The sequence below is a fragment of the Carcharhinus amblyrhynchos genome, unplaced genomic scaffold (assembly GCF_965287045.1).
Source record: "Carcharhinus amblyrhynchos unplaced genomic scaffold, sCarAmb.v2.hapA scaffold_54, whole genome shotgun sequence".
NCBI classification, from domain to species: domain Eukaryota; kingdom Metazoa; phylum Chordata; class Chondrichthyes; order Carcharhiniformes; family Carcharhinidae; genus Carcharhinus; species Carcharhinus amblyrhynchos.
The window spans coordinates 771,872-791,495 of record NW_027649795.1 but is presented as its reverse complement, the minus strand read 5'-3'; the positions used below and the strand labels follow the sequence as shown (position 1 = coordinate 791,495).

At 45.0% G+C, this 19,624-nt stretch overlaps 2 protein-coding genes across 13 annotated transcripts in view; both read left to right on the top strand.

The window, feature by feature from the left end:
• Positions 1 to 2,293, top strand: part of LOC145337633 (uncharacterized) — a 39,721-nt gene extending 37,428 nt beyond the window's left edge. For all 3 annotated transcript variants that reach the window (XM_080182438.1, XM_080182439.1, XM_080182440.1), the window contains exons 14-15: positions 145 to 657; positions 2,185 to 2,293. In XM_080182438.1, the coding sequence (XP_080038564.1) occupies positions 145 to 657; positions 2,185 to 2,264 (593 nt within the window). In that variant the 3' untranslated portion in view covers positions 2,265 to 2,293. The remainder of the gene's footprint in view (positions 1 to 144; positions 658 to 2,184) is intronic.
• The window catches only part of LOC145337637 (RNA-binding protein 4-like), a 104,298-nt gene continuing 86,944 nt past the window's right edge, over positions 2,271 to 19,624 (top strand). For 9 of the 10 annotated variants that reach the window (XR_013885379.1, XR_013885376.1, XR_013885377.1 and 6 more), the window contains exon 1: positions 18,025 to 18,244. Coding sequence is in view for 6 of the 10 variants with exons in the window: in XM_080182451.1 (XP_080038577.1) it covers positions 18,140 to 18,244 (105 nt within the window). In the remaining 4 variants the exon portion in view is untranslated. Of the gene's footprint in view, positions 2,393 to 18,024; positions 18,245 to 19,624 lie in introns of those variants that run through there. The other variant, XM_080182449.1, reaches the window with a different exon arrangement.

Sequence of the window (19,624 nt, the reverse complement as noted above, 5' to 3'; positions counted from 1 at the left end):
TCCACTCATCTGATGAAAGACCTTAATCTGGTGGTTGTGAGACTTCTTACAGTGCCCACCCCAGTGCAAGGCCAGCATCACCACATCATGTCCTAACACGGTCAGAAGGAATTTTTAACTTGATATTCTTGCTATTTCATTAAGGTACCGCGCAGATCACAGCAAGTAAGCTGGGGGCTGACCTGGAAGCTTTGAAGCAAACACTTCAAGAGAAAAGCGAGGAGGTTGATCACAATCCGTTCAGCTATTCTGACTTGCTGGACAAGCGTCAAGCACTGCAGGCGGCGAACATGGCTCTGTTTAAAGCTGTCAATCACCTTCATCAGTGCAAGGCCGAAACTCTCAATGGTGACGCACGGGGTGCTGTAGGTCCGGAGCTGCAGGCCTCGGCTGAAGACCAGAGACCGGTCTTTGGGCAGCAGATGGGTGCCCAGGCAGGTAAACGGGACCAGATTGAGACCAGCCAGGTGTCAAAGGGACACACTGATCTTGGAGGACACTTACGGGGATTAAACCCTGCAGAGGTCATGATGAAAATCAATGCTGCTGAACTGGCTGCTAGAATACAGAGGAATCGGCAATTCCGGCATCACCTCTCAGTGGCTTTTGATGAAACCGATTATGAACCATATGGATTACCTGATGTGGTGCAGAAGGGTAGGTCGCTAACAACATTTCCAGGACAGGTACAGCGCAGGGTTAGACATAGAGTAAAGCTCCTGCTACACTGTCCCCCATCAAACACTCCCAGGACAGGTACAGCACGGGGTTAGATACAGAGTAAAGCTCCCTCTACACTGTCCCCCATCAAACACTCCCAGAACAGGTACAGCACGGGGTTAGGTACAGAGTAAAGCTCCCTCTACACTGTCCCCCATCAAACACTCCCAGGACAGGTACAGCATGGGGTTAGATACTGTCCCCCATCAAACACTCCCAGGACAGGTACAGCATGGGGTTAGATACTCCATCTTTGCCATCTTTACTCCATCACTTCTCCCCACGGGTTAAGCAATTGATTGGCACTCGGTGAAGGGGGTAATGGTATTGTCACTGAATTGGTAATCCAGGGACATTACCACATGACCACCATTTCTTCGCCTTCCTCCCCATTTTAGGGAGGTCAGAGTTTAGCTGAAAGTCATCTCATTATCAAAAGACAAATATCTCTCCAGGTGCTACTGGGACTTGATGGTTTGAGTTATAAGGAGAGGCTGGATAGACTGGGACTTTTTTCTCTGGAGTGTAGGAGGCTGAGGGGTGATCTTATAGAGGTCTATAAAATAATGAGGGACACAGATCAGCTAGATAGTCAATATCTTTTCCCAAAGGTAGGGGAGTCTAAAACTAGAGGGCATAGGTTTAAGGTGAGAGGGGAGAGATACAAAAGTGTCCAGAGGGGCAATCTTTCCACACAGAGTGGTGAATGTCTGGAACAAACTTCCAGAGGTAGTTGTAGAGGTGGGTACAATTTTGTCTTTTAAAAAGCATTTAGAGAGTTACATGGGTAAGATGGGTATAGAGGGATATTGGCGAAATGCGGGCAAGTGGGACTAGCTTAGGGGTTTTAAAATAAAGGTGGCGTGGACAAGTTGGGCTGAAGGGCCTGTTTCCATGCTGTAAACCGCTATGACCTTATATGAACATCTGAAGTAGGAGCAGATTTAGACCATTCAGCCCCTCGAGCCTGCTCCACCATTCAAATGAAAAATGAAGTTTATTTGTTAGTCACAAGTAAGGCTTAAATTAACACTACTATGAAATTCTCTGAGCCGTCACACTCTGGCGCCTGTTCAGGTCAATGCACCCTAACCCAGCAAGTTTTTCAGACTGAGAGGAAACCAGAGCACCCAGAGGAAACCGACACAGACATAGAGGGAGAATGCGCAGATTCTGCACAGACAGCGACGCAAGCTGGGAATCAAACCTGGGTCCCTGGCGCTGTGAGACAGCAATGCTAACCACTGTGCTGCCCACGGTGGCACAGTAGATCGCTGATCTATTCCACTAGTTCAGCGAATCCTGCTGAATTGGACTGATAACAGTGAGCCAAAATCCCATCCCAAGCCTGTTTTCCCGTCCAGCCCCCCTCAGTTTTTATTGAACAGTTTTTACAGATTTTTTTTTTCTTTTCAAAATCTGTATGTTGCCCACAGAGTCCTGATGTTATTTTCTATTTTACAGGTTTTGCAGACATTCCTTCTGGACCTTCCTGTCCACATGTCCTACGGCGAGCAACTCTAAACTCCACGTTTTTTCCCTAGAAACAGGCAGAAGGGCAGCCTCTGTTTAGCTTCTTCAAGACACTAGGTGGTAGCAGCAAGGAGTAGCTACAGGATAATGCACCCAATCAGAAGGCAGCAACAGAATGTTTCCAGATGAACGCTTCATGGTACTTTTTTAAAATGGGAAACCATTTGCAGTTATTTGCTCAGATAAAAATTATATATATAGAATTTTTAAATAATGAGTGCAAATGATGATTGAGACTGTCCAGGTGTATGTGTATCAGTATCTCTCTCTCTCTCTCTCTGTCTTTCTGGCTTTCCCTCTCTCTTTTTTTTCTCTTTCTCTCTCTCTCTCTCTCTGGCTTTCTCTCTCTCTCTCTCTCTCTCTTCCTCTGGCTTTCTCTCTCTCTCTCTCTGGCCTTCTCTCTCTTTCTCTCTCACTCTGTCTGATACAGCTGGATCAGAATTTTTAAGTTGCACATTTGTTTGACTGCTTGGGTTAATGGTGGGTTTATTAGTTTTTAAGCTCAATCACTCAATCTTAATTTATTTGAGGTTTTACGATTAGAAAGGAGGATGTGTGGGTGCTGCATATTGATGCGCCTCTTGTTTAGGGTTGTGCTTGTGGGCAGTTTTTCGCCTACGGCTTTTCACCCTATTTAGGTTTTGTGTGTGAAGTGTCATGAAGAGATTGGCGCTCCTTGTGGGTAGAGAAATGAGATCAGACCTCCCCTCCCCCAGATTGTCCAGTGGCACCCAGCTGCAGGCCTGATGTTAGCGAGTTTTGTCGGGGTATGCTTCAGTTACAGAGGGTGAAACTGTTTGGCTGGTCTGGTGGAGGACAGCGAGAGGAAAACAGAACATCAAAACCTCTCCAAAGAATCGAAACCTGATGAAGAAAGAAAACAAAGCTTTCCACGTTTCTTCATTGTAGAACTTGTTTGGACCATACGTGTTGGGATCCCATTGAGAGAGTTTTATTTTATTGATATTTTCACTTGGGATTTTGGGAAACGTGGAGGACACTTTTTATATTCTTGGTTTTCATGAGGACTGGTGTCATTTTCAAAATATTTTAAATATGGATGGATCCTCCGGGACTATTTTGTTTTAATATTGCCTCTATTTTAGGTCACTCACTCTATGCTGACAACGCACTAAAGACTACATGTTACCCTCGGTACTTTTAGTTCAATTTAGAATGGGAAAGCAGATGTTAAATTGCATCTGCAACATTAGCGAACAAATCAGTTTCTGCTGTGGTTGCAAATGGCTTGTTACACTTCGTATGTTTGTGATGAAAATGCTGCTTTTTTTAAAAAAAAAATTGTGTTCCAATTTATATGAGCAACACAGTTTATTTGGTGCCTTGTCTCCACTGTGAGGTCTGGCAGGGTGATTCTGGGAGGGTGTCCCCTTGTTGCAACCAGAACAGTGACAGTCATTAGTGTGAAGATCGGAGGAGCGGGCGGAATCTAAAGTTGCCTTGCTTCCTCTCTCTCTCGCAATTCCTACGTGTAAGCTCAATGCACTGCCGTCAGGATTTTGCCATAACTTGGGAAAGCAGACTGTTTGGTGAAAGACGGCGAGTTAACTTCAGGGAAATGTCTCACACACCGTGGGAACACCTTCAGGGAGAAGTCCTGTTTACGGTGACCGCACATCACTAAAAACGTCGCCGGGAGTTTGGGACGGCAATATCTCAGAAGTTCAGCTACGCTAAACAGCCTCGCAATGATGGCTGATCTCTTCGAACATTGAGCCGAAGAATTACAGACAATGAGGTACTTACTCTGCATCCTCTGTAACTGTGAGCCAATTATAAATCTGACAGCATACTTTATATTTGACATCAAAAATCTTCAGGTGGACTGCAATGAATTTTTTGAAAAGGATAGTTGAATTGTTATAGTTTGGAAACAAGTTTTTACTCTTTTATGAGATGTGCTAATGTGGATTGTAATTGTTATTTCATTCATTGGGTGAATTAATGGGGCTATCCACATTTTTTTAAACACTATGTATAAAATATTTTTTGCACTCAAAGAATTTTACCACACTACAGCACAGAATCAGGCCACTCAGTCCAACATTCTGCTCATGATTATTCGCCAAAAATTGTGGTAATGTCACTGGACTAGTAATCTGAGACCCAGGCTAATGCTCTGGGGGAAGGTCATGGATTTAAATCTCACCACGGCAGCTGGTGGAATTTAAGATCGATTAATTGAGTTTAAAAATTGGCAAGTCATGTTGCAGCTTTATAGAACCTTAGTGAGGGCACACTTGGAATATAGAGTTCAATTCTGGTTGCCACGTTTCCAGAAGAATGTGGAGGCTTTGGAGAGGATACAGAAAAGATTTACCAGGATGTTGCCTGGTATGGAGGGCATTAGCTATGAGGAGAGGTTGGAGCAACTTGGTTTGTTCTCATTGGAACGATGGAGGTTGAGGGGCGACCTGATGGAAGTCTGCAAGATTATGAGGGGCATGGACAGAGTGGATAGTCAGAAGCTTTTTTCCCAGGGTGGAAGTGTCAATTACTAGGGGACACAGGTTTAAGTTGCGAGGGGCAAAGTTTAAAGGAGATGTACGAGGCAAGTTTTTTACACGCGGAGGTGGTGGGTGCCTGGAACTCGCTGCTGGAGGGGGTAGTGGAAGCAGATACGATAGTGAGTTTTAAGGGGTGTCTTGACAAATACATGAATAGGATGAGAATAGAGGGATATGGTCCCCAGAAGTAAAGGGGGTTTTAGTTCAGACAGGCAGCATGGTCGGTGCAGGCTTGGAGGGCCAAAGGGCCTGTTCCTGTGCTGTAATTTTCTTTGTCCTTAATGGGAGACTAGGTTTGAAAGCTAATCTCAGTGATGGTGGCCATGAAAGTGTCATTAGTTGTTGTAAAAACCTATCTGGTTCACTAATGTCCTCGAGAGAAGGAAATCTGCCATCCTTACCTGTCCTGGTCTCCATTTGACTGCCAAGTCCATAGCAAGTAGATTGACCCCTTAGCTGGTCTCTGAAGTGACTGAGCAAGCCACTCAGTTCAAGTTCAGTTAGGGATGGGCAATAAATGCTTGTTCTTGGGCAATGGTGCCAACGTCCCGCTAACAGAGAAAGGAAAAATTATCCCTGTAATTAAGGAAAGTATAATTACCATGAGAGTATCCGTTTTGCTTCAACAGCGCGGACCAGGAATATATATTCCTGAAGGTGTAGTCATTTAGGAATAACAGCTTCACTTCCCAGTTAGACTTCAGCTCTCCTGTACATGTGGCTCTGAAGGTGTTATTTATTGAGGCTTCTATCTCGTGGAGGAAGCAATGGCCTAGTGGTATTATTGCTAGACTGTTAATCCAGAACCTCAGCTAGTACTCTGGGGACTTGGGTTCAAATCCTGCCGTGGCAGATGTTGCATTACATTACGTTGTTACAGTAAAGCTTTTAAAACTGGCCTTTATGTTTAAGAAGTTGCATCTTCAGTGAATCTGGCATTCTTGCCCTGGCTACGATTAAGGACAGAGTCAAATTTATGTGAATTGATGTAAAAGTTCATGGAAAAGATGGGTGTTCATGGTCTGGGATCTAATTCCTGAATAGAATAGAATCATAGAGTGCCCATCAAGTCTGCACTGACCACAATCCCACTCAGGTCCTAACCCTATAACTCCATGCATTTGCCCAAGCTAGTCTCCCTGACACAAAGGGGCAATTTAGCATGGCCAATCCACCTAACCTGCACATTTTTGGAATGTGGGAGGCAACCAGAGCGTCCGGAGGAAACCCACGCAGACACAGAGAGGATGTGCAGACTCCACACAGACAGTGACCCAAGCCGGGAATCGAACCCGGGTTTCTGGCGCTGTGAGGCAGCAGTGCTAACTATTGTGTCACCGTGCCGCCCCGTGGAATTTGAATTCAACAAAAAAAATCTGAATTAAGAATCTACTGATGACCGTGAAACCATTGTCAGAAAAACCCATCTGGTTCACTAATGTCCTTTCGGGCAGGAAATCTGCTGTCCTTACCCAGTCTGACCTACGTGTGACTCCAGAGCCACAGCAATGTGGTTGACTTTCAACTGCCCTCCAAGGGTAACTAGGGATGGGCAATAAATGCTGGCCCAGCCAGCAACGTCCATGTCCCAGTAATGAATGAATAAATGGCTTTTATAAATCGGAGTATTGAGTATAAAAGTTGGAGTGTTATGGTAAGGTTATATAAGGCATTGGTGAGGCCGAATTTAGAGCACTGTGTACAGTTTTGGTCACCTAGATACAGGAAGGATGTAAATAAGGTTGAGAGTGCGGAGAAGGTTCACGAGGATGTTGCTGGGACTTGAGAAGCTGAGTTACAGAGAGAGAGATTGAATAGGTTAGGACTTTATTCCCTGGAGCGTAGAAGAATGAGGTGAGATTTGATAGAGGTGTATAAGATTTTGATGGGTATAGATAGAGTGAATGCAAGCAGGCTTTTTCCACTGAGGCTAGGGGAGAAAAAAAACCAGAGGGCATAGGTTAAGGGTGAAAGAAGAAAAGCTTAAAGGGAATATTAGGGGGGCTTCTTCACGCAGAGGATGGTGGGAGTGTGGAATGAGCTGCTGGATAAAGTGGTAAATGTGGGGTCACTTTTAACATTTAAGGAAAACTTGGATGGGTTCGTGGATGAGAGGGGTGTGGAGGGATATGGTCCAAGTGCAGGTCAGTGGGACTAGGCAAAAAATGGTTCAGCACAGTCAAGAAGGGCCAAAATGCCTGTTTCTAAGCTGTAATTTTCTATGGTTCTAAGTAAATCCCTGATTGCATAGGGACCACCATGAGTTTAAAATGTTGATTATGTCTCAGACTTAAGTTTCACCATCTTCTCTGTCAGTGACACGGAGTCCTGACAATTAGTTTTTATGACTGCACCGCCCGCAACCCCCCCGCTCCAACTTGCCTACGTTAATTCCAGTGGCCTCATAAGAATATCTGGAATTCCCCGATAGTTTTGCTGTTCTATTTGTTCTGAGACCTTTCAAGTTGCCTTAAGCATCATCTATACTGGTGCAGGGGGACTCCAGCATAGCCGTGCCATCGTCGACACTAAAACCCCTGTTGACTAAATCCAGGGAGTGATCAATGTGGGGATTTGACAATCTGTAACTGCGGTTTGTGTTGCTGTTCTTAAAGTGCACTTGCTTAAAACCTTGCATCAGAGACTTTGATCTTGACTGTGTAGAAAGCTTCCTCGTGTCCAATTGTTCACAGGTCTTCAATCTGATCTTCTCACGCAAATGTTCCATACGAGCTTCAAAATATGAAATCCTTGAACTGTTCACTCTGCCATCAGCTGCTAAGATTACTTTAATGTTACGTTTGAAAAACTGAGTGACTACAGTTGGGAGAAAAAAATAAAACCACACAAATGGCATGGTGGTCGGTGTGAAATGGTGCGTGATGCTTTCCCTGTTTAAAAAAAAACACAAAGCATTTTTGTTTTGATAAAAAGCAACTGTTCGCATGGCCTTGTTTATTCCAGAAGATGTAGAATCATAGAATCCCTACAGTAGGAGGGCATTTGGCTCATCGAGATTGCGCCACAATAATCCCACCCCATCCCCGTAACCCCACATGTCTACCCTGCTAATCTGTCGAAACTAGGGTCAATTTAGCATAGCCAATCAACCTAACCTGCACATCTTTGGAGTGTGGGAGGAAACTGGAGTACCTGGAGGAAACCCATACAGACCATGGGGAGAACGTGCAGATTCCACACAGACAGTGACTCCCAAGCTGGGAATCGAACCAGGTCCCTGGTGCTGTGAGGCAGAAGTGCTAACCCACTGTGCCACCTTGCTGTCTCATCAGTATACCCATCAGTACTGGTTTACACAGTTTCAGGCCCCTGGGTGTACAACAGCTGGTGGATTTGGATGATAACTGTTCTCCGCTGGGCCTTTACTACAGCTGCCCAGTATGTCCCTCAGCACATAGTCCAGGCCTTAGTGATGTGCTGCTCTGCAACACTGGGTCGTAGACAACACTTTGCATCAGAGGTCTGCCAGATATCAGACAAAACAAAGATGGAGCAGGCTCAAAGGGCTGGATGGCCTACACCTGTCCCTACTTCTTATGTTTTTCATCCATAGTACACTGAAGGACTGGAAACTGTAAGATCGCTTGGACTGTGTGCGTGACATTGAATATATATGTAAGTATCAGGAGTGTGTGGTACAGTGGCCGGGGACCAGGGTTCGATTCCCAGCTTGGGTCACTGTGTGGAGTTTGCACGTTCTCCTCTGTGTCTGTGTGAGTTTCCTCCCACAGTCTGAAAGACGTGCTGGTTGGGGTGCATTGACCGTGCTAAATTCTCCTTCAGTGTAATCCGAACACCTGCCGGAGTGTGAGTGACTAGGAGATTTTCACAGTAACTTCATTGCAGTGTTAATGTAGACCTTACTTGTGACTAATAAATAGACTTTAACTTAATTGTGTTGCCTCAAAACAATTACAATAATCTCAATTGGTAATTTCACTGAGCTGATCCAGCAGCTGCAGTTGAAGATCATGGAACTTCACACTTGAGCAAAGGCATGTTTGGAAAAGATTCTGCAGCACTTGAACATGGATGGTTGAATTTTATTTTTACTTTATTATTGGGACAGTGCAAGCACAATCCCCCACTACCACAAATACGGTCGCTATTTGTTTTTAGTTTCTTTATTAGTGTCACCAGTAGGCTTACATTAACACTTACTGAGTTACTGTGATACAGTGTTCAATTCTGGTTGCCACACCACCAGGAAGATGTGGAGGCTTTGGAGATGGTACAGAAATGATTTACCAGGATGTTGCCTGGTATGGAGGGCATTAGCTATGTGGAAAGGTTGGAGAAACTTGGGTTGTTCTCAGTGGAACGACGGAGGTTGAGGGGCGATCTGATAGAAGTCTACAAGGTTATGAGGGGGCAGAGTAGATAGTCAGATGCTTTTTTCCCAGGCTGTAAGATTCAGTTACAAGAGGGCACAGGTTTAAGGTGCGAGGGGCAAGGTTTAAAGGAGATGTAGTAGGCAGATTTTTTATACACAAGGTGATGGCCGACTGAACTCACTGCTGCGAGAGATAGTGGAAGCAGATACAATAGTGAGTTTTAAGGGGCGTCTGGACAAGTACATGAATAGGATGGGAATCGAAGGATACAGTCCTCAGAAGGATAGGGGGTTTTAGTTCAGTTGGGCAGCATGTTTGGTGCGGGCTTGGAAAGCCAAAGGACCTGTTCCTGTGCCGTAATTTTCTTTGTTCTTTGAAAATCCCCTAGTCGCCACATTCCGGCAGCTGTTCTGGTACACTGAGGGAGAATTTAGTACGGCCAGTGCACCCTAACCAGCATGTCTTTCAGACTGAGAGGAGAAACCGGAGGAAACCCATGCAGGAGAATGTGTAGACTCCACACAGACAGTGACCCAAGCCGGGAATTGAACCTGACCATTGTGCTATGTTGTGTACCCACATTTGGAGACATTGCACTACTCTTGCAGTGGGTTAGCTTCACCCTGGGAGAACTTTTTCTTTCCCTCAAACTATACTTTGATCGTATATTTACAAAAGTACGTTACAAAACATTTCAAACTGAATGTTTACAGCATACAATAAAATTCAGCTCTCCTCAATACAAAATCTTCCTCTACAAGTTGCCTCGATACAATTACAATTACTCCTGATACTTGCAATATATATCTTATGTCAGGTACACCGCCCAAGCAATCTTGCTCAGTTTCCATTTGCCTGATGCACTATAGATGAAAGACGTAAGAACTAGGAGTAGGCCATCTGGCCCCTTAAGTCTGCTCCGCCATTCAATAAAACAGATCTTCTTGTGGACTCAGGTCCACTTAACCTGCCCGCTCACCATACCCTTAATTCCTTTTCTGTTCAAAAATCTATCTATCTTTGCCTTAAAAACATTCAATGAGGTAGCCTCAAATGCTTCACTGGGTAGGGAATTCCACAGATTCCTTTGGGTGAAGAAGTTCCTCTTCAACTCAATCCTAAATCTGTTTCCCCTTATTTTGAGGCCATGCCCCTTAGTTCTAGTTTCACCTGCCAGTGGAAACAACTTCCCTGTTTCTATCTTATCTTATCTATTCCCTTCATAAGGTTATATGTTTCTATAAGATCCCCCCACCCAATTCTTCTGAATTCCAATGAGTATAGTCCTAGTCAGTCTCCTTGTAAGCCAACCCCTTCAACTTCGGAATCAACCAAGTGAATCTTTTCTGCACCCCCCTCCAGTACCACTACATCCTTCACGGGTAAGGAGACCAAAACTGTACACAGTACTCGAGGTGTGGTCTCAACAGCACCTTATAGAGCTGCAACATAACCTCGCTGTTTTTAAACTCCATCCCTCTAGCAATGAAGGACAAAGTTCATTTGCCTTCTTAATTACTTGCTGCACCTGCAAACCAACTTTTTGTGATTCGTGTACAAGACCATAAGATGTAGCAGCAGAATTAGGCCGTTCAGCCCATTGAATCTGCTCCGCCACAAGGACAGCAGCATGCTCCAATTTTTTACCATTTACATAACTGTCCATTTTGCTGTTATTCCTACCAAAATGGATGACCTCACATTTACCAACATTGTACTCCCTTGCCCACTCACTTAAACTGTCTGCATCCTTTTGCAGACTTTCCGTGTCCTCTGCACACTTTGCTCTACCACTCATCTTAGTGTCATCTGTGAACTTTGACACTACACTTGGTTCCAACTCCAAATCATCTAAGTAAATTGCAAACCATTGAGATTCCCACACTGATCCCTGAGGCACACCAGTAGTCACTGATGGCTAACCAGACAAACACCCCTTGGGCAGCCTTTGCACATTGTACCTCATTGTAGGTTGCCCCAAGCTATAGTGCATCCTTCAGCAGATCTTCCTAGTCCTTGGAATGTGCCAATCTGGACAACTCTGCACTGGAAGACCGACATTGGGCAGTCTAAAGCGTTTATTTATTATTTATTAAACCATGTTAAGCCTTACATTAACACTACAATGAAGTTACTGTGAAATTCCCCTAGTTGCCACACTCCAGCGCCTGTTCGGGTCAATGCATCCTAACCTGCAAGTCTTTCGGACTGTGGGAGGAAACCGGAACACCTGGAGGAAACCCATGCAGACCGCAGGGAGAACGTACAGACAGTGACCCAAGCCGGAAGTTCGCTGTGCTGCCCCAGAGTATTTTCAATGGTCCTCCTCCAGTTATCTGTTCCCTGAGCCACAGAGTTTGTGTCGTGGACCTCCTCAGGGTTTACCTTGACAAATAGTCTACTGCATCTCTCTCCAGACCTCCTTGGCAAAGGCACATTCCAGGAGGTGACAACAACGTTCTCTTGCCCATGAGGCTGCTGTGCTGGGGCTGAGACTCTAGGTGTGTGGGAAGAATCTGATGGGAGACCCTTCCTCAGCACCGGCTAAGCTACATGTTTTTAAAGTTCTGGCAGTGAGACATTCTGCCAAATGATTCTGGTGGGATCTACCAACACCTTTCCCTGCCAGATGTCTATGACATTGTATAGACCACTGCCCGATTTGACTTGATAAGTAGTCTCAAATACCTAGTTAAAGTCCAACAGTTTTGTTTGGTAGCACGAGCTTTCGGAGTGCCGCTCCTTCATCAGGTGGGCAGAGTGAGGGTGGACTGATGAAGGAGCAGCGCTCCGAAAGCTCGTGCTACCAAATAAACCTGGTGTTGTGAGACTACTTACATGCTTCCCCCAGTTTAACACTGGCAACTCCACATCATGATTTGATTTGATTTATTGTCAAATGTATTAGCATACAGTGAAAAGTACTTTTTTTTGCGTGCTATACAGACAAAACATACCGTTCATAGAGAAAGAGACAAGACAGTGCAGAATGTAGTGTTACACTCATAGCTAGGGTGCAGAGAGAGAGATCAACTTAATGCTAGGTAGGTCCATTCAAAAGTCTGACAGCAGCAGGGAAGAAGCTGCTCTTGAGTCGGTTGATACATAACCTCAGACTTTTGTACCTTCTTCCCGACAGAAGAAGGTGGAAGAGAGAATATCTGGAGTCATGGGGTGTTTGATTATGCTGGCTGCTTTTCCCGAGGCAGCGGGAAGTGTAGACAGAGTCAATGGTTGGGAGGCTGGTTGTGTGATAGATTGGGCTACGTTCACTTTGGTAGTTTCTTGGGGCCTTGGGCTGAGCTGGACTTGTGGTCAATGGTGCTTTTCTGCATAAGCTTTTTCACAAGGGTAGTTGGTAAGACATGATCCAAGTGCTTGGAGTGTCCTGCAATGTGAAAATAATGATATTATTAAAAATATAAGATAAAATAATGAATATAAAGTAAAATAAACAAAATAAAACACATCGTGACACTTGGTATTTGTGTACTGAGGGTCCAAGCACAGTTTGATGTAATCACACATGGAGGTGGCCATTAGGATGAGGCTGGCATTGGATATGTTTTTACTCCATTTATCTAAGAGGTTTGTAAAAAGTAAAGTTTATTTATTAGAGACAAGTAAGGCTAACATTGACACTGCAATGAAGTCACTGTGAAATTCCTCTAGCCACCACACTCCAGCGCCTGTTTGGGTCAATCATTACAATCTTTCCAAGTCTGTCTGCATGCCTGGGAACATTGGATATACTATCACGCACATATGGACCTAAACACTGAGTGGTGCAGTCCATTCAGCCCATCTCTGTGGCCCACACGGTCCTAGCCCCTTTCCCACCTCGTGGAGGTGATTAGAACTACAGATCAAACTCTCCTTTGCTAGAACATTTTTAAAAGTGCCACAAGTAAGGCTTACATTAACACTGCAATGAAGTTACTCTGAAAATCCCCTAGTTGCCACACTCCGGTGCCTGTTCGGGGACTCAGAGGGAGAATTTAGCACCTAACCCGCACATCTTTTGGACTGTGGGAGGAAACCCACACAGACACGGGGAGAATGTGCAGACTCCACACAGACAGTGACCCAAGTTGGGAATCAAACCCGGCTCCCTGGCGCTGTGAGGCAACAGCACTAACCGCTGTGCCACCGTGCCGCCCCGCATGTTGCACTCCTGCAAACGTGCGCCATTCTTGACCTCCTGAAAAAACAGAAGATGGCGCAGAGACTCAACTGGACATGTCATAGTGATTAATTGGGCCGAAGGGCCTGTTTCCATGCTGTAAACCTCTATGATTAATATATTTTTCAGCTATATTAAAAGATCATCATTACATCATTATGTAAATTGGCTATCCAATCAATAGCTACATCTCAAACTACAATTAACAAAGCCTAAGAATGCAAATAATTTGAAGTCTAAATTGGCCTTTGTCAATACAATTACAATCAGAGTTTAGTAGTACAATCAAAAATGCAAATAGCCTAATCATTCTTAATATCCTTTGCCTGTCTCATTGTTAAACTATACATTTTCGCAGACATGTGCAATCATTTTAAACTCTTGTAAGTTCCATTTAATTATACAATCGTCGCAGAATTCCTACTGTACAGAAGGATGCCATTTGGCCCATCGAGTCTGCACCGACTATAATTCCAGCCAGACCCTATTCCCATAACCCATGCATTTAGCCTATCTAGTCCCCCTGACACTAAGAAGCAATTTAGCACGGCCAATCCACCTAACCCACACATCTTTGGACTCTAAGGGACAATTTAACATAGCCAATCCACCTAACCCACACATCTTTGGACACTGAGGGACAATTTAACATGGCCAATCCATCTAACCCACACATCTTTGGACACTGAGGAGCAATTTAGTATGACCAATCCACATAACCCGCATAGCTTTGGACAGTAAGGGACAATTTAAGATGGACAATCCATCTAACCTGCACATCTTTGGACAGGGGAGCAGCTGGAGGAAACCCATGCAGACATGGGGAGAACGTGCAAACTCCACACAGACAGTGACCCCAGCTGGGAATTGAACCCAGGTCCCTGGCATTGTGAGGCAGCCCTGTGCAGCCATGCTGCCCACTTCCATTCTGAATGGTTATATCTTTTTACCCTCTGTTATCCCTAATCATGATGTGGCAACCTTTATTTACGCCAATCCTAATCAATGCAAACATTTCATATACCAGCAGTTATCTCTTTGCTTACCAAAGACACGGTCTAATATTTCTAATGTTCAATACCTGAAATCCACTGTACAAGGAAAAATATATAAAATCCCATATTTTGTAGTTCAGAATATCATGATAATTAAATGCAAATTATGACCTTTGAACTGACATGTACTTGCAGTTGCTAAAGCCTAACTCGAACATAAGAAAGAGGAAGAGGCTTGCCAACTGTGATTAAATATATTCCTAGATAGCACAGTGGTTAGCACTGCTGCCTCACAGTGCTAGGGACTCAGGTTCGATTCTGACCTTGGGTGGCTGACTGTGTGGAGCATGCACATTCTCCCTGTGTCTGCGTGGGTTTCCTCTGGGTGCTCCGATTTCTTCCCAAGTCCAAAGATGTGCTGGTTAGGTGGATTGGCCATGCTAAATTGACCCTTAGTGTCAGGGAAATTAGCAGGGTAAATACACAATGTTACGGGGAAAGGGCCTAGTTCGGACTGTTGTTGGTGCAGGCACAGTGAGGCATAAATCCTCTTTCCGCACTGTAGGGGTTCTATTCTATGATTCTCACAGCGCCAGGGACCCCAGGTTCAATTCCGGCCAATTAGGTGGATTGGCCATGCTAAATTGTCCCTTAGTATCCAAAGATGTGCAGGTTAGGTGGATTGGCCTTGCTAAATTGCCCCTTAGTGTCCATAGATATGCAGGTTAGGTGGATTGGCCATGCTAATTTGTCCCTTAGTGTCCAAAGATATGCGAGGTGACTGTTTGGAGTTTGCAAATTCTCCTCGTGTTTGCGTGGGTTTCTCCCACAGTCCAAAGATATGCCAGTTAGGTGGAATGGCCATGCTAAGTTGCCCCTTTGTGTCCAAAGATCTGTAGCCTGAGTGGCAACTAGAAGATTTTCACAGTAACTTCATTGCAGTGTTAATGTAAGCCACTTGTGACTAATAAATAAACTTTAAACTACTTTGGAAGAACAGCAGGAGAGATATCTCCCGATATCCTGGCGCCAATATTTGATCAGCGTTACCACACATAGCTCGATATCATAGTGCTGTTTATAGGAGCTTTCTGATTTGATGTGATTTATTATTGTCACGTATTGGGATGCAATGAAAAGTATTGTTTCTTGCGCATTATACAGACAAAGCATACCGTTCATAGAGAAGGAAAGGAGCGGGTCAGAATGTAGTGTTACAGTCATAGCTAGAGTGTAGAGAAAGATCAACTTAATGGAAGGTAGGTTCATTCAAAAGTCTGACAGCAGCAAGGAAGAAGCTGTTCTTGAATTGTTTGGTATTTGTCCTCAGACTTTTGTATCCCTTTCCTGATGGAAGAAGATGGAAGAGAATGTATCCAGAGTGTGTGGTTCCTTGATTATGCTGGCTGCTTTTCCCAAGGCAGCGGTAAGTGTAAACAGAGTCAGTGGATGGGAGGCTGGTTTGTGTGATGGATTGGGCTACATTCACAACCTTTTGTAGTTCCTTGTGGTCTTGGACAGAGCAGGAGCCCATACCAAGCTGTGATACAACCAGAAAGAATGCTTTCTATGGTGCATCTATAAAAGTTGGTGAGAGTCATAGCTGACATGCCAAATTTCCTTAGCCTTCTGAGAAAGTAGAGGCGTCGGTGGGGTTTTCTTAACTATAGTGTCAGCATGGGGGGAGGGACCAGGACAGGTTGTTGGCGATCTGAACACCTAAATCCTTGAGGCTCTTGACTCTTTCTACTTTGTCCCCATTGATGTAGACAGGAGCATGTTCTCCTTTATGCTGTTGTCACATTGCTGTTCAAATGAGCTTACTGTGTGCAAATTGATTGATCATGTACACAACACATAGAGTTATACAGCACAAATAGAGGCCCTTCAGACCATTGTGTCTGTGCTGGCCGTCTACTAAGGGAAAAAGTGCCTTCATTTCTATCAATCTATGTCCTTCATAATTTTGTGTAACTGGAGTGAATACAGTTCCATAAAAAAGTGTTTAGTTGGCAAAGCCCCTTTTTGTCAGGGTGGTTGTGGAGGTGTGGGTGATCATGATGAAAGGCATTATCACGATGCAAGCTTCCCTGAGCAGTTCAAATTGTTCAACATTTGATTAAAAGGCACTATGTTAGAGAGTCATAGAGACTTACAGCTTGGAAACAGGCCCTTCAGCCCAACTTGTCCATGCCGCACCTTTTTTATTTATCCCCTAAGCTCGTCCCAATTGCCTGCGTTTGACCCATATCCCTCTATACCCATCTTATCCATGTAACTGTCTAAATGCTTTTTAAAAGACAAAATTGCACCTCCTCTACTACTATCTCTGGCAGCTCATTCCAGACACTTACTAACCTCTGTGGGGAAAAAATTGCCCCTCTGGACACTTTTGTATCTCTCCCTCTCACCTTAAATCTATGCCCTATAGTTTTAGATTCCCCAACCTTTGGGAAAAGATATTGACTATCTAGCTGATTTGTGCTGATCACTATTTTATAGACCTCTATAAGATCACCTCACAGTCTCCTACGCTCCAGAGAAAAAAGTCCCAGTCTATCCAGCCTCTCCTGAGAACAGAGATTATCAATGCAATTTCTCCTTGAGCAGTTTAAATTGTTTAACATTTGAGGGCAGTCACTCTCTCAATGCAAGTTCTATCTGGGCAGCTTAAATTGTTCAACATTTGGTGAAAGGCACTATATCAATGCACATTTTCCCCGAGCAAGTTGAAGTTATTCCTTTGTTCAACATTTGAGGAAAGGTGCTATCTCAATATAAGTTTTCCCTGAGCAGTTTAAATTTTAACATTTGACGGAAGGCGCTATATCAATGCAAGTTCTCCTGAGCAGTTTAAATTGTTCAATATTTGATGAAATGCGCTATCTCAATGCAAGTTTTCCCTAAGCAGTTTAAATTGTTGAACATTTGGTGAAAGGTGCTATGTGAATGCAAGTTCTCCTTAGCAGTAAATTGTTGAACATTTGATGAAAGGTGCTATCTCAGTGCAGGTTTTCTCTGAGCAGTTTAAATTGTTGAATATTTGAGGAAAGGCGCTACGTGAATGCAAATTCTCCCTGAGCAAATTGAAGTGTGGCGGCACGGTAGCACAGTAGGTTAGCACTGCTGCTTCACAGCTCCAGGGACCCAGGTTTGATTCCCGGCTTGGGTCACTGACTGTGTGGAGTTTGCACATTCTCCTCGTGTCTGCGTGGGTTTCCTCTAGGTTCTTCGGTTTCCTCCCACAGTCCAAAGATGTGCGGTTTAGGTTGATTGGCCATACTAAAATTGCGCCTTAGTGACCTGAGATGGGGAGGTTAGAGAGATTAGTGGGTAAGATGTGTAGACATGTGGGGGTAGGGCCTGGGTGGGATTGTGGTTAGTGCAGACTCGACGGCACGAAGAGCCTCTTTCTGCACGCTATGATTCTATGATTTCTATGATTCCTTTGTTTAGCCTTAGAGGGCGCTCCTCTGCGTGGGCGGGGCCAGGAGGGCGGCACTCCTAGCCATGGGCGGGGACTAAGAACGCTGATTGACGGGGGCTCAACCCAATTAGAAGTACGATGATCTGGAGAGGACCCAATGAGATGAAGCGGATCCGGATGACTGATAGGCCGGTTGTCCAATAGGAACAGGGGGTCTGATGGAAGCAATGACCAATGGGAGCGCGGCGGTGGGCGGGATGTTTGAAGGGAGCCAGTACGCAGCGGACGCCATTTTGTGGAGAGCGGTTGGGCGGGAGGGAGGAATAAAGGTGGTGGTTTTTAATCCTTGTTTTAAAAAAGCGCTCAAATTATCCTTTTTCCTCGAGGGAGGGGGAAAAATGGTGAAAATATTTATCGGGAATCTGCCGCGCATCGCGACGAAGCAAGAGATTAAGGAGTTATTCGAGAAGTACGGCAAACTGACCGAGTGCGACATCATCAAGGTGGGAGAGAGTCGGTGAAGCGGATAAATAAATAAACAAACAAGCTGGGCTTTAACTTACTGCAGTTGGTGCCCAATGTCTCGGCTGCAGGCTGAGAGCAGTGGGACAGGTTTTAAAAATGTACTTTCCAGTGAGGCCCGGAGGGAAGGTGTTGGGGGACGGACCGAATTGATGGTGGGGGTGTTACACTGAATCCGTTTCCCCCTCCCCCAACCCAAAACCATGGACGTGACCCAGCAAAGGGAGATATTCAGCCCATCTTGCCTATGCTGGCCGAAAGACACACAGATGTCCCATTGTAATCCCGCATGGCCCTGGAGCTTACACCATTTACGGTGCAGCTACAAAGTTTGTAATGTTTATTCATCAGTGTCACAAGTTAGGCTTACATTAACACCGCAGTGAGGTTATTGTGAAATTCCCCCAGTCGCCACAATCCTGTTTGGATTACACTGAGGGAGAATTTAGCACCTAACCAGCATGTCTTTCAGACTGTGGGAGGAAACTGAGCATCCCATAGAAGATGGGTATTCGGCCCGTCTTGTCCATGCTGACCCAAAGCCACTCAGATGTCCCATTGTAATCCCATCTTTCTCCACATGGCCCATAGTCCTGTAGCTTACAGTACTTAAGGTGCAAATCCAAAGTTTTAAAAGTTTACTTATTAGTCACAAATAAGGCTTACATTAACATTGCAATGAAGTTACTGTGAAATTCCCCTAGTCACCACACCCCAGTGCCTATTCGGGTACACTGAGGGAGAATTTAGCATGGCCAAATCACCTAACCAGCACGTCTTTCAGACTGTGGGAGGAAACTGGAGCACCTGGAGGAAACCCACGCAAACATGGGGAGAACGTGCAGACTGCACACAGACAGTGACCTGAGCTGGGAATTGAACCCAGATCCTTGGTGCTGTGAGGCAGCAGTGCTAACCAGTGTACTGCCATGTCACTGTGAAGCTATTGCTGCTGCCTCTCAGCAGCAGAGACCCGGGTTCGATTCTCGGTTTGGGTCACTGTCTGTTTGGAGTCCGCATGTTCTTCCCATATCTGCGTAGGTTTCTTCCCACAGTTCGAATGACATGCTGGTTAGGTACATTAGTCGTCGGTGGTGGCACAGTGGTTAGCACTGCTGTCTCGCAGCGGCAAGGACCTGGGTTGGAATCCCGTCTTGGGTCATTGCGTGGAGTTTGAACATTCTTCCCATATCTGTGTGGGTTTCCTCTGTGCTCCAGTTTCCTCCCACAGTCCGAAAATGTGCGGGTTAGTGGATTGACCGTGCTAAATTGCACCACCACTACCAACAACCCCCCTCCTCAGAGTGTCTGGGGGATTAATAGGTTAAATGCATGAGATTATGGGGATATGGCCTGGGTGG